General features: G+C 26.5%; 1 protein-coding gene across 3 annotated transcripts in view; it reads left to right on the forward strand.

The window, feature by feature from the left end:
* LOC129976064 (kinesin-like protein KIF17) overlaps positions 1-15,944 on the forward strand; it is a 32,450-nt gene that overhangs the window by 8,407 nt on the left and 8,099 nt on the right. The window contains exons 4-15 of one of the 3 annotated variants that reach the window (XM_056089426.1): positions 870-1,155; positions 2,052-2,282; positions 3,056-3,445; positions 6,237-6,283; positions 6,845-6,991; positions 7,603-7,706; positions 7,795-7,839; positions 8,506-8,621; positions 9,837-9,946; positions 11,109-11,370; positions 12,527-12,642; positions 14,739-14,844. In XM_056089426.1, the coding sequence (XP_055945401.1) occupies positions 870-1,155; positions 2,052-2,282; positions 3,056-3,445; positions 6,237-6,283; positions 6,845-6,991; positions 7,603-7,706; positions 7,795-7,839; positions 8,506-8,621; positions 9,837-9,946; positions 11,109-11,370; positions 12,527-12,642; positions 14,739-14,844 (1,960 nt within the window). The remainder of the gene's footprint in view (positions 1-869; positions 1,156-2,051; positions 2,283-3,055; positions 3,446-6,236; positions 6,284-6,844; positions 6,992-7,602; positions 7,707-7,794; positions 7,840-8,505; positions 8,622-9,836; positions 9,947-11,108; positions 11,371-12,526; positions 12,643-14,738; positions 14,845-15,944) is intronic. The other 2 variants (XM_056089427.1, XM_056089428.1) reach the window with 2 other exon arrangements.

Genomic DNA, 15,944 nt, shown 5'->3' on the forward strand with positions numbered 1-15,944 from the left:
GTAAATTATAAAAAAAATTTTGGGAAAAATATAATGAAAAGTTTATCTGAATACTAGACTAAAACTTCATTAAATTTATCTTATATATACACACACACACACACACAATACACTCCTGAGCATCCAGTTCGCAGTTATCTTTCTTCCATACTATCTGACCTAGTTTTCTGTTGTAATTAAATGGGGAAGTCAAGGCTTTGCATTGGCAACATTATCAATTCATTGGAAGCGAACATTTGTTGTGATCCTCCTATGTGTCTCGAGCAAAATGCAAGTTGTGACAGGAAAAGAGCAGCATCCTGCTCATTGTTCATTGTTTCGTCTGTGTGTAACAGACTTCAGTTGTTGCCACTGTTCCTGATTATAACTGCACAGAACTTTCAATATTCGTAAATTGCCCATCGGGTATGCTTAATGTTTTTTTAAGTGTACTACATTGAAGATTTCAAAATGGATGATAACTGAAAAAATGTTGTAGTGTTTAGAGAGAAGAAAGTATGCACTATACAGTGACGAGACTCTGGTGTAACATCAAAATCCTACAACTGCTTCTATGATTCACCAGTCCACGTTCAGCTTGAGATAAATAGAGGGCTTAGTACTCATTAGTAAGAAGCGAGAAAATATGTATTATAACAGTGAGTTTTGGTATAAAAACTTTGTCTTCTGATATTGGTGGGCAAAGAAATGAGATCATAGAACTCTGGCCTATCCAAATTTTCTGTTATCCGGCCTACCTTTCCACCACTTTGGGCCAAATACTCTGGAATGTATTATATATATATATATAAGCTCTTTTTTATTTTATTGCATATATTACAGTTTAAATAAGAAAATAAGAAGTATAAAATCTTATATTTCTTTTAAAGAGTGTGACTGAAGGCTACAATGGGACTGTTTTTGCTTATGGCCAGACTGGCTGTGGCAAGTCTTTCACAATGCAGGGTATCACCCATCCACCCAGCCAGAAAGGAATCATCCCTCGTGCCTTTGAACACATTTTTGAAGCCATCTCAACCACTGAAAACACTAAATTCTTAGTTCATGCTTCCTATTTAGAGATTTATAATGAGGAGATACGTGACTTACTTGGCAAGGAAACCAAAAAAAAGTTAGAGCTTAAAGAACATCCAGATAAAGGGGTTTATGTGGCTGGTATGTATATAAGTCTTTACACCTTTGTTTGAAAATGCAAATATTTGAAATCGTTGTATTATTAATTAATGTATTGTTAGGAATATTAAATTTCTTTTAATTAGTTTTTTTGTGTGTTTTTTAAAAATATTTTTTTATCTTACTGTTTTTTTTATTATTTATTTAATTTATTTATCATTTAGAAATCAATTTTAATTCATAACATCATTAACTTAACAGTTTTTAATCAATAATTATCTGTTTAAAACTCTGAAAGTAGTAATCACTTGAAAAACTTTGACCATCAGTCTTTTATCATCTTCTTTTTATTTTTTTATTCTTTCATCATACAAAATAAAAATGTGGATGTAGCATGAAAAGTATGGATAAATACTTTTATATATCATTTTATATTTAGTTACTGTTTCTGCCATTATTATTTTATTTATAAAAGAGTAGTAGTAGACCTGCAATCCTTGCCTCAATTATTCCCGCTAATATTGACAAAGATTTGCTCAGGTTTGATGATCATCAGCTGTTTACTTAAATTTGAGTTAAGTATGTTCTTTTGAAAAGTCCCCCCCCCCATTCTTTCTCTTGTTTGCTGTTTTGTGGTTTTGAATCTGCTTTCATATTTCTCTGAGAAAATAAATGTAAATCAATAATTTTCTTTAAAGTAATAAAATTACCTCTATCAAAAGTTTGTGTTACTCAAGAGTAAGGTTTTTATTAAAATTAGATTTTTATAATATTCCATAGAGACTATGCCCATGAGAAACGGCAAATAATATTTTATTTATTGGTACAATGTCTGTTATTAATCACTTAATTTTTTTTCTCATATTAAAGACAATGCTAATTATGTCATAAGTTTTTTTTTCTGTCTATTTTTGTGAAATAATACTTTGTGTTTGTAGGGCTTTCTTTGCATCCTGTTCACAATACTCGGGAGTGTGAAGAAGTAATGGAAACGGGCTGGAAAAATCGCTCAGTTGGTGCCACACTGATGAACGCAGACTCCTCTCGTAGTCATTCCATATTCACCATTCACTTAGAAATGTTAGAAATGGAAAACTGTGGAGAGCACATTAAACAAGGAAAGCTTAACCTTGTAGATTTAGCAGGAAGTGAAAGACAGGCCAAAACTGGTGAGTTTTATTTGCTGGCTAGTTGTGTTTTCGCCTAAAAAAAATATTTACATTTTCTTTGTTTGCTTATATTGGACAAAAATGTTTAAATAATATTGTAATGGTGATAAAATAATGCAGAGATGAAGATAATTCTGGAATTTACTTTGTTGACTATAATTTTATTAGAAGCTATGAATTATATTTCTCTACAAGCATTCTGATGAAAGAGAGGTAGATTTATTTTTCATTATATTAATTGAAAGTATCATGGCAGATTTTTGATTTTCTAGTATAATAAAACATGTTCTTCAAAACTCTGAATCTGATTCCTGTGAATCAACAAAATGACAAAAACGATCAAAATATTAAATTATGCCTGGCTTATTAATACAATCTCTACTACTGAAAATATATTATATATACTTCTGATTCAAAGAAATAGATGAATTTATTTTGACAGAAAGAACCAAAACATAAATTTATAGCATAACAGGAATATAAATATTACTCATAGTTTAAAAATAATTTGTATGTTCAGTGTCTGCAAATATTAATTACATTTTTTTTCTCATGTTAAAGACAAAGCTAATTATGCCATAAGTTTTTTATATGTTTTTAAAATGTGAAATGTATTTTAAATGATGAAATGTAATATAGATTTGTTTTTAAATTAACAGTTTTCAATTAATGTGATATGTGTTTAATTTTTTATTGTGATATTATTTCATCAATTGTCCTCCTTTATGATTTTTCTAAAACCCTAACAAATGTTTATTCATTTATATTCTCAGGTGCTACAGGAGATCGTCTGAAAGAAGCTACAAAAATCAATCTTTCACTGTCAGCTTTAGGAAATGTAATATCTGCATTAGTGGATGGAAAATCAAAACACATTCCATATCGGGACTCAAAGCTTACGAGACTTTTGCAAGATTCTCTTGGTGGAAACACTAAAACTTTAATGGTGGCTTGCCTCTCTCCAGCTGACAATAACTATGATGAAACACTAAGTACCCTTCGATATGCAAATAGAGCTAAAAATATTCAAAATAAACCCACAGTTAATGAAGATCCTAAAGATGCTTTGTTAAGGGAATATCAAGAAGAAATTAGAAGATTGAAAGAAATGCTTTCAGGTCAGATACCTTCTTTAGAAGATGAGAAGAGTGATGTAAGCAAAAGTAAGTTGCATTTAAATCTATACTTATAATAAAGCTCAATGTGTGTGTGTGTGTGTGTGTGTTGGCGCTCTACAGGCCAGGTCATTTGACATACAGCTATCAAATTTGGTACATGTATACCTTAGAAGTCGGGAATGTGCACCTGGGGTCCCTTTTTTTGAAATTTTAATTAGAATTTTAATTATTAATTAAAAACTAACTTTCCCGCCAAAAAAATCTTCCATTTTCCCCACCGCCAACTTTTCCGCCAAAAATATCTTCCATTTTCAACACCGCCAAATGAGTAAGGCTTTAGTTTTTTTTTTCTCCCAACAGTAATAAGGCTAGGGTTAACATTTTTCGGCGGATTATTTCAAACGATTCTGTTTATTTTCTTAATGTTTTATGCATTTAAAATTAAAGATTGTTAATTAATCCATGTTTCAGATTCATTCTGAAGTACTTTTGAATTAAAATAACACAGAATAAAGGAAATTAAAAATGTATAATCTGCATAGCGTTACCCCAACTGGCGTAGAAAAATTCACGCATTTGCGTTAACGTAACTGGCGAAGAAAATTCACGCATGCGCACTGTGTTCTGATTGTTGGCATGACAACCAACGGACGATTTAAATTATTTTTAGGTTAGTTGCATGCTTTTGTAAGTAAATTGTTTTTATGTTAGTTATATATTTTTTGTATATGCTTATAGTTTTAAATACATCGTTTTTTAAGTAGTTCTTTTTAACCTGTTTTCAATGATTTAAATTATTTTTAGGCTAATTGCATGCTTTTGTAATTAAATTGTATTTATGTTAATTATATATTTTTTTGTATATGCTTATAGTTTTGAGTACATCGTTTTTTAAGTAGTTTTTTTAAACCTGTTTTCGACCGATTATTTTAAACTATTCATTTTATTTTCTTAGTGTTTGATGCATTTAAAAGGAAACATTGTTAATGAATCGATCTGTTCCTGATGAATCTGAGAAATTTTTGTGGACAAATTCTTGAGATATTACATAAATTAAGAAAGATATTCTTTAGTGCCCATAAAGTGTAAACGCTCAGTGACTCTATTATCAGTAATCATATTATTAAAAAAAATGCTTTGTTTCAGTAAAAAATATTATTATATTAATTGCAGATTAATCATTTACACTTTAATTTAAAGCATAATTTCTACTAGGGGTAACAAAAAATTAGAGAGATACATATCACGCTATGACTGAAGGCCTTTATAATGTTATGAGTGAATTATATGACTATCAAAATTTGAAGTTTTAAAATATTTTGCTGAAGAATCTATTAAAGTTGGAATTGCGTAAAATATTTAATGGTACGACCGGAGTGTAACCCCCTGCTTGGCAAAATTTTAAAAAATCGCCAACAACGGCCTTGCGAAATGTTCAAAAGCAAAGGAGCAGATGTTCAATTATAGTGCATAATAAAGATTGCCAGCTTTAGCGCGTTATCGCAACTTGGCGAAGAAGGGGGTTAAACTCCGGTTCAACCTATTTAATTATTAAAATTTAAACGAACATTAAGATTGGCGAACCGGCTGGTCGCCAAAAGCGGCTAGTATATTATAAATTTCCTAAAAAATTTTTTATATGTGTTATGAAAAAGCAAAGGATTTTTGCAAAGGATGCAAGTTTAGTTTTAAAACTGCTATTTTGCATTTTATATAATGTGATTAAGAGTGGCTTTTCAATCAGTTACAGCAAAATAATATTTATACAAATAAGTTTTTTTTTTATTATTATTATTTTCTTGCATACAAAATATAGAGAAAGTATTGTAATCATCAATGAATTGAAACTCCAGACTTTGACGAATCTCCGCATTAAAAAATTTCCCTCAGTTGAAAAAACACATTTTGTCTTTCTGTGAATATTATAACTTAAAAATACTTTGAGCTAGACAGACGAAAGTTAGCATACAGGCTTAAGTAATTTGTAAATTTCTAAAAAATTGTGAACAAAATCCACAAATTCCACAGGAAGTCTATTTGCTTGCTTGAAGGTAGGTGAATTCAATAATTATAAAACATAGATTGATAAAATTTAATAGACAGATTTAGCATCAAAAATGTAGATTTTTATCAAATTTTAAACCAAATCTCTCTAAAGGGTGCTAATGTGTAGGTCTGTACTTTTGGTTGCATGTAAACGTAATTACTCATTAGTGCAATTTCTTAAATCAACGAACTTGAGTATATTATCTTGTAACTATTATAATAATTTCATGTCAAATAGTGGTGATAATCGACTAGCAAGAAAGGCATCTTTATAAATCTTGAAATACCTATAGTTATGCAGAATGATCACTCTGTTATTTATTATTATTTATTTTTTTCCCTTTGAAAATAATCGTTTATTTGTGTAGGGGGGGGGTCATTTGAAAATTAAGCCTGCTGTTGTTTTATTGTCACATCAGTCTCATTTAGCAATACTATATCTTATTTCTGACTTTATGTTCCTATCTTCCAAATTATTCTAATTCTCCTGTATGTGTGTAGTAATTTCTTAAATGCTTATATTTTTTAAAAGATTTTGTAATATGAAAAAGTGAGCATTTTATTTTATTTTCAATTAAAAAAATCAAATGCATATTAATGAAACTTGCATTATTATAAGATTTATATATTATTATAATTATAATTTATAATTTTAAAGTCATATGAACTTTTTTATTTTTGAATAATTAGTTACTTAAACAACTATTTTGTAGAAGATTCTATTGAATGTTTCTTTTTGTATAATTTTATAATATTTTGAGGGTGTGTTTTTTTTTTTGGTATTTTATAGGTAATTTAATAAATGAGGATGAAAATACTGTTATGAAAATCCAGCAGGTAACTGTTATGCTCATTTTTTCTATCTGTTTTTATAGTTATTGCACATGATTTTACTTAAAAGCAAATGCCACAACATGCACTTTTTGTTTACTTAGTATATATATATATAATTAAATCACTTGCAATTTTGTCAAAAAACTATATTTCCTTCTTATTTCATTAATTATCTTTACAAATTTTATAATTTCTTTTATCTTTATATAATGAACATATATCCACAAATAATAACGATAAAAAAATAATTTTATTCATTTCATTTATATGTTTTTCTGATGTTAATTATTCTGGTAATCATAAGATAGATAAATGCTTTTGAGCATTTGAATTTGAAGTGTAATCGTGTAATCTGTTCTTACTCTTGAATTTTATTATTTTTAGTAAAAGAATCAATGTTACATTTATTATTATTAATTTATTATATATTTAAATAATGAAAGCTACATTTCCATTTCTTTGATTTTTAATATTTTTTAATTATATGTAAACTTTTAGAATTTTAAAGATAATTTTTGTTTAAAAACAAGGCTGTAATTTATTTATTTATTTTTTGCTTTGTAGGAATATGATGATAAATTGCAAGATTTAATTGATAAGTATAAAAAGGAGCAAGAAAATAATGCTAGGCTGCAAAGTGATGTGGATCGACTAAAATCATATTATGAACAAGAACTTGCAAAGCTTAACAAAAAGCAAGATTCCACAGAGGTATGGATTTTGGATATTTTTCTATTACTTTGGAATCTATTTTATATTTATACAATTATAAATTTAAGGATTCTATTTTATGTATACAGTAACCACTTTTCCAAACAAGAGTTCACACATTAAGCTTGAATGTAAATAAAATAAATACACAGTACCATTGGAATAGAATGATTTCAATTTTAAATTGTTACTTGAACACATTAGTTGCACTTTTTCTACTTTTTATAGAAATTTTTTAAGGATGATTTAATTAAGACCAGATTTTCAGAAATGTGAATATTTCATTTTTTTCAATAAACAATACTGACTAATCAGTTCTCTTTTTAGGTAGCATTAATTTGCTAGATTAATCTGATCAAAAGGTAATTAGTTCAATTTATAAGCACTGTTGATAAAATGAATAATTAAAATTAAAATCTTTGTCAATACAGATGATTGATTTCTTTCTGAAATATCTATCCCTTTAACTTAGAGAAATAAACAAATGATGAATGTATCTAAAGCTGATGAACATATAATATGAAATAATGAACTAATCTGGAGTTTTATTATATTAATAGTTAAATGATTATTTTTATTATTTCTTTGGCATGACTTATTTTAAATTTTAGGATGATGTAGAAACTATTGAAGTACCAAGTTCACCCAAGAATGGAACTATACCACAAACATTATCTGTGCCAAATGGAATAAGCAAGACACCAATCCCTGCAGGGTATGATTCGCATTATTTATTCTGATCAAATATAAAAAATGGTTGAAATATTTTGTATGTTCATTGTAGTAATATTTATTTTTCTTAGATCTCCTCAAGTTACGGCTCAAATACAGGCTCAAGTTTTAGAAAGGTAAGATATGAAAACATATCAGTTATCAATATTGCTATAAAAATCTTTTAATAAGTTAAGCTTTATGACATTTAATGGCATATTCATATTGTACATTTTTTATGGTCTTCTTTTAACAATTTAGTTTTATTTCTTTATATTGAAGTATTATATTTTCATATATTTAGAGTAAGAGGGAGAGATAAATTTTACATATTGTATTTCCACTTACTTTATCTCCAACTTTATATTTATGAAATTTGATTTCTTTTTCGTCTTTTATTTTAAGTAATATTTTACTTTCTTTTGAATTAATTTATCCTAATTTAAATAGAGTTTGGAAATTATATTAACATTCTTGTTGAAATTCTTTTTATCTGGTTGTTATTTTCATATCTATAACATTTTTAAATAATAAAACTTCCAAAATCAGTAAAAGTATGTTGTTAAAAAGAACCATTGCATAGTCAGAAAATTATTTTAATATGTATTTCAGAATTATTGATGTTAAAATATTTTTATATGATTTGGAAACTAAACAAGAAAAGCATGAAATATGTTCCTCCTCCTTTCTAAATTTATTGCTTAGTGGACATTGTAAAGGGCTATTCTAATATGTAAATTGGTATTTAGTCTTGCAATAATTTTTTAAACTTATATTTTATTATTAAAGTATTATTATTTTAGGTTGCAAGAATTAGAGGAACAAATGGTAGGTGGAGAGAAAGCACATGACAGAGAGTTGAAAGAAAAAAGAGCAAAACGGAAAAAGGTTGCTGAGAAAAGGGTCAAATCTATTGCAGGTTCGTTTGACGATCATAAATATTGAAATTATATCCATTTTTTTAATTCTATATTTTTAATTTTTGTTTATCCTTTACACACTCGTATATTATATTATTGTTTTGATATAGTTTAAATGAATCCATACTTATTAATTATGTGTAAATCCATTAATTTTTAATATTGAAAAAATTGTTACAAAATTATTTGTAAATATAGTCTGGAAAGTTGTGCATCACAATTTTTTATTATTAATAAGAATAATTATATTTTGTACAGCTTGTAATTATTGATAAAGAAATGTTGAACACTAATTATGTGATTATTAAAAAATGATTCAACAACAAAAATTTAATATTTTTGCAATATTAAATTTTTGACACTTTAATATATACTTCATAGATATTAAAACTTAATTATTTAGTGATTACTAGTGATATGAATTTGTGGACAACTCAATCTTTTTTTTTAACCTTTTTGTCTTTTCTACCTTTTTTTTTTTTTTTAAATTTTTGGTAACATTTTTTAGAGAGATTTTAGCCTTTAAGAATTTCTTATTGAAATGGATCGTTTAATTTTTATTGTTTATTTATTTGTAAATGATTGAAGAAAGAATATAATTTAAATATTGTCAGAGGTAAAATATGGATTATTGATGGATAGGAAAGGTTACATTTTGGAACATGTTGGAAGTGTCTTTTCATGATCTTTTAATTAGGTTTTTAGAATTTATTGAGCTATTATGCATTATTCTTGTAGTATTTGAAAGTATATATTTTTATATTGCTATTTATGCACTTTGCAAAGTTAAAATTTATAATGACACTTTATGTAATATCTCATGTGAAGCTCATAGTTTTTATTTATTTGCTAATGATCAAAATACAAAAGGTTTATTAACTCTATAAATTTACACCATTTAATGATTTTTTTAAAGAGAATTTGTAATCTAAAGGTACTTTGTGATAGTTTGTGAGTCTTTAAAACATGAATTTCAGTTTAGTTTCTTCTTTCACTCCAATGTTACATCTATGCATGTCAATTTTAAAAGAATTTTTTTCAATAAGCATGTTCCATCAAAAAATAAAATAGATAGATAAATAAAAAATTCATCTATTTTTAAGCAAAATATAATTTAAGCATCATTTGAATTATTTTAACTATGAGTGTCATAATTTTATTGCTTTGATTTTAATTGGATTCTTTAATAGCATACTCTTTATTTTTATTGATAGAAGCACTTTCTAAAGTTGATGATGATGATAGAGCTATGTTGAAAGTGTATGATGATATTCATGAAGAATTAAGAGCTAAAACTCAACTACTGAAAAAAGCCAAAAAGAAAGTGAGTTACATTATATGATATTTGCTCTCAAAACTACTTCAAAAACCTATTTCATATTTCTACAGGAAATTTTTTATAGGTCTGTTATTAAGTTTTATAATTTTTTCCAAATTTAACATGATATCTTTTGGCAGCTTTCGTTATTTAAATCAAGAGTAGCATTGCCAAATATGTCTCATTTCATCTTAAAATAAAATTGTTATGATTATACTGAAACTATCATAATTTTATTGCAATTCTCAATGTTTGATATAATTTTGCAGTTTTTTAATTTACAATTCTTTGTTTTTCATTTCTTTTATCCTAATATTAAATGATGGTATAGTGTCTTTTTATTTGTTTATTTAAAACCAAATTTTGTTTTTATTTAAAAATAAGTTTATATTATATTGCCTTTTTTGTTTAATTATAAATGTAAAAGTAATATAAAACATCGGATTCCTTACAAATCCTATTTATTTATTTTCTGTAAAGCACTTAGTAAATTCATATTTTAATTAATAACTAATATTTAATTATACCAGTGAATAATTTATAACATTAATTCTTGATTTCATTGTTGCGCATAAAATGTTATAGATAAATTTCTGAAGCATTTTAAAATTTACTCATAATTTAACTGTTCTCTTGGAGGGGAGGGGGTGTTATGTTTGGTCATGCTATAATTTTTTTTAAATACTCCATTTTTTAAAAAAATGTTTTATCTATCATAATTTTTAATACTGTCCTTTTTGTTCCTTGTTAGAATGAGAGAGAAAAAAAAGAATAAAGTGTAAAAATTTTGATGTATAAAATCTGCTAAAAAGCTGTTAAGGTATTCTGATTTTTAAAAATTTCAAATGTTTATGAAAATTATAATGTTGATTACACTGTTACCATGAAATGTCCTTCATAATGTTCTTATAAATTATGGTTACAATTAAATATGTACTATTTTTTAACCAGTTTTTATTCGGAAGGTGGGTGGGTGTATATTTATGTGCAAATAAGTCATTCAAATCCAAATCTCCTCTTCAAACCCCTTTTATAAAATTCTTATTTATATTATAAAACCTAGAGATTGATTTTCAGACTTTGTCAATATTACATCCGTTTAAAAAATGTATTATAAAATTTAGTTTATAACCCATTGAAGCATGAGATTTTAATTTTATGATTCCAGATACAAGCATTAGATCAAGAAGTGCGTGATCTCCAGAGAGAATTTGAAACTGAAAGAACTGATTATTTAGAAACTATTCGCAAGCAGGATCAGCAAATAAAGCTTTACACTCAAATCATTGACAAAATCCAGCCTTGCATTAGAAGAGACTGTAACTATTCAAATATAGAGAAAATCAAGAGTGAAAGCTATTGGGATGAGGACTATCAGAAATGGCGCATTCCAGAATTAGTTGTACAGAAAACAAAATTACCTACACCAGGTATGGAATTTATTACTATTTAATAATTTCATTTCTTTCATGTCAAGCTGACTGATTTAGACACATACAAAAGAAAATGTCCGATAGAAATTTGTAGGCAGTTCAATAAATTAACATCTAAAAAAATTGAAAATTTTATCAAGTAAGCATATTTAATTAATCATTGGTAGGATTGAATATAAATTTCATTGCCTCATTTAAGGTTTGAAAGAAATAATCACTTAGAAGGCAAGCTGGTCTGAACAAAAGTATGGCCTAATATAGAGCTGATTTGCAAAGCCTTGAAACATATTTCATATGATAAATAATAATTTATTGGATTTTGATATATTTCACAGATTGATTTAGAAGGACTTAAGAGATCCATGAAACTGGTAAATAATTAAGCTATTTTTACAGAGGAAATGTTTAATAATGGAAATAATTCTTAATGAATCAAATAACATAAATAATTGTTTAATAGATTTATTAAGTACAATTTCTTATGTGAATTTCTATAGTAGAGATTGCAATATGCAATTTTTGTTTTAATTTCTTATATATTTTTATACGAAATTCGCTGATAATGTCTTCTTGATGTAGTTGTTTTAATATCATTTTTTATTTTGTGGCAAATTTGGATTTGATAAATAAAATGAATAAGGAGGGGAATTGTTCTTTACTTTTGCTACATATCTAGAAAGTTTTTTTTTAATATAATTATTATTTTTAGTCTTCAGAAGGAGCTTTCTGACAATATTAAAGTTATTGATAAAGACAATATAACTTTCAAAAAGAAATAAAATTTGAAGAATTTAGCTCAACTGAATTGTTTTTGAAATAAATTTTGTAATATTTGTATTAATAAGAACCTGGAATGCAGTGCTTTGTTACAAATTATTACAAAACAAAATACAAGAAAAGCTCAGAAGTGACATTTAACTTCAGAACAGTTCTTTTTCTTTCACCCCCCCCCCCCCATTTTCGAAATAAATCTATTTTTCTTTTCTCGCCATTGTCGAATTTTCTTATTTATCCAACACCAACAATTAAATTTGATTTTCTTGATGTATGTGATTACTATAATGTTGGCTTCATTTAATCAATATTAAATTTGAAAAGAACATAAAAGCAACTTCAATCTTAATTTTTTTTTTTTTTTTTTTTTTTTTTTTAGGTGTTCAGATTGGCGGAAGACCTGCTGTATCACCAGATCACAGAATAAAGCATAATCGCTCTGCATCCAGTGTTAAGGAATATTTCGATGATTCATCAGAAGATAAATTCTTTAGGGTATGAATCAATTTTATTTTTTCAATATATATTTATTTATAATCGTATTATAATTAAATTTTTGGTAAGTAATATTTGGTGACCAGCTGGCTCGCTGAGGATATTTTTTTTTTAAAATTTCAATTAAATTATGTAGATATAACATCATATCCATGATTTTGTTAAATTGTCAAACATTAAAACTCTTTTACTTGAATTGTATTACATATGTCCCCCCCCATTATTTTACATGGTCCTTTCTAATGTATATCAGTCCCATGACATTATAGTGCTATTAAAAACAAAAATGTGTTGCTCATCCATTTTTTAAATTTTGAAATAATGTTGTTTAACTTTTTAATATATCTTCTAAACATACTATGCAGATTTAAATAGAATCCTTTTACATTTTTCAATAATGGGGGGGGGGAGTAAAGCTATTATTTGATGAACCAATGAGAAAAGCTTACATATCAGGGCAACAATATAATCTATTATTGAAAATTGGGCACAAAAAATTAAGTAATTGCCAAAACTTGGGGGGGGGATGCATGATTATTAATTTGGTAGTTTAAAAAATTTCGAAATGATGGAAAATTTATTTTTGTGCTGTAAAATCTTTGCTGATTATCATGGAAGAACTCCAAAAATATACTTAATTTCTTATTAATTAAAATTTCAAAAAAAAATCTCTTTTATATGTATTTTCTCATCATCCAAGATATGAAAGTATCAAACTTAATAGATACTGATCAAATGGTCTGACATGCAGAGCCCTAACACACCCACATTCTTCATCATTATTAGTAGAGTTGAAATTTTGATCATTACAACATTTAGACAATTTACAAAATATAAAATCATTTTTCTTTGTAAAAGATTTTTTTCTTAAAAATAAATCTAATTTTGATTCATTTTAATTATTTGCCACCATTATTCTCGCATTAAGTAAATTTTATATTGATTCTTTTATCCAGTGATTCATTTAAGATATTAAACTTATTGGTGACTAATTTTTACTTATTGTCATTAATGATTAAGAAGAAATTAGTCAGTTTATGACTACAGGATGATTCTATTCTGTGATATTAATATGTGTTACTTTCTAATGTCAGTTGAATGAAGTTTTTGAAAAGTATATATAAGGTGAAAGTTATCAACATGAGAAGATGATGATTTTGTTTGCTGGTTAAAAATAAGATTATCAGAATTACTTTTAAAAACTCAAAATCTGCTAATAATAAAGATTATTGCATATCTCTGTTATGTGCTAGCACTCTACAGATCAAACCATTTGAATGTGCACCTTGTAAAGATTTTAATATTTTTTATTAAATAAAATTAAGCTGACTTGAAGTATTTCTACAATAATTTCCAAATTTATTATTGCTCTAAAATGGTTTTCACATTGTTTGAAAATTCAAACAATTATTTTTTTAATAATATCAATTTAATAGACAAATTTTCTGGGATTTTTTACAATTCTTTAAGATAATGTTTATATATTTTGCCTAATTTCCAATAACATTGGAAATTAGGCAAATTGTGGTCTTTGATTTAATTTACATTGTGGTCTTTAAATTTAAAACTTCATTATTTCATCAAATAGTTAATCACTTGATTTTCTTTCATTGTTTATAGCTAAAGAAGAAGGTTTTTGTGTAATAATTATAAAATAAGTGGAGTTCCAGTGTTGTGAAATTTAGAAGATACATGAACGAAATGTTTACATTTTTTAATAATACTATGTTGCCATGGAACAGCCCACCATTAGAAATCTTCATATATTTAATGAACAGATACTCTAGACAATTAAAATTACGTGGTTTTAATTTCCAGTGTTTTGATGGGATCATAATAATGAAGGTAAATTTAAATGATTTAACAAAAATTAATGTAGCCAATGTTTTTGGTGAAACAGCTGCTCATCAAAGGCAGTAATTAATAAAATAAGTGGAAAAATATTATGATTTACATATAAAATGAATCTACATTATCTTGTGGTTATCCTTATCTTTACTATGCAGTGAATTATTGTTTCTTCTGCAAGCAGTTTGAACTTTTTCCCTCAAATTTATTTTATATATATCTGAACTATATAATTTTTCTTTTTGCAGAAACTGGAGAGAGGTGAGGAAGAGGACATTGCTGGAACTTACTTCAAACCCAGGCGCCAAGAGCAGCTGCTCAGTAAGTTCAAGGAGACAGCATACCGAGTGGGTTGTAAGTCATGTGTTTGGGGACCTAAAAGCAACATGGCTTTTTTCTTTCTTTTCTTTAGTTTTGCCTTTGATTTCTTTTCTTTTTCTTTGCTTTTCTTTTTCATATCTTTTTGCTTTTTTTTTCTATTTTATCTTTAAAAATGGCACAATATATTTTGTTTCTTTTATTTCTATGAATGAAATAAACTTAGTTATGTAATCAGTGTTCGAAAAAAAAATCAGTTCTAAAGATTTTGTTAAAATAAAATGAGTTTTCAATAGGGGGGATCTTCTGACAACTTCAGGACCAGAAGTAATTTGTATAAGACCCGATTCCACAAATGATTTACTTTGTATAAAAACATGATGTATGCTCTGTTAGGAGTGAGACATTCTTCTCTAGTGTGGTGCATAAGTTTACAAAAGCATGTGCCAGCTCAAATATTTCCTTTATACATATTGTTCTAATAAATTATTATGTCTGTTCCTTATAGCTTCTAAACAAGAAATTCATTTACGGTGACAAATTTTAAATTTAGTGACTGCTTTAGGCCTTTTAAAAGAATATTATTAGCTGAGGTATTATATAAATACTTTTTTAATATAAGTTCTGTGAATAATATAATATTGGGTTAATGTGCATATTTTGCTAAGTATAATTGATTAGGTTCTTATTTATTTAATTTTGTTATCTTTATTATTACTAGATATATAAAGAGTAAGCATCTGCTTAGATAATATTGTGTACAAATGTGTCAGCTGTTCAATCATTCATCATGATAAATAAATTAAAACAAACATTTAGTTTTACAAAGCTTCTAAAATAAACTTAACCAAGCATAAATTATTAACATGTTAATAGAGTTAAAATGCAAAACCAAACTGACTAATTTATTTAAAAAGGAGCATTATAATGTATACTGCCTATGGCTCTAAAATATCTAAATCTGTCACTCTTCATTCAATATAAATAATCAGAGACTGACAGATAATTTTCAAAAATGTGTGTGTGTGAGTTTTTTTTTTTTTTAATTTGGATTTGAAACATAGAAATTCTTTGGTACCTCAAGCTCGAATTTTTTGATAAATACTTTCTTTTTGTATGCTTCTTATACAAGAAAG

The sequence above is a fragment of the Argiope bruennichi genome, chromosome 7 (assembly GCF_947563725.1).
Source record: "Argiope bruennichi chromosome 7, qqArgBrue1.1, whole genome shotgun sequence".
Lineage (NCBI taxonomy): Eukaryota > Metazoa > Arthropoda > Arachnida > Araneae > Araneidae > Argiope > Argiope bruennichi.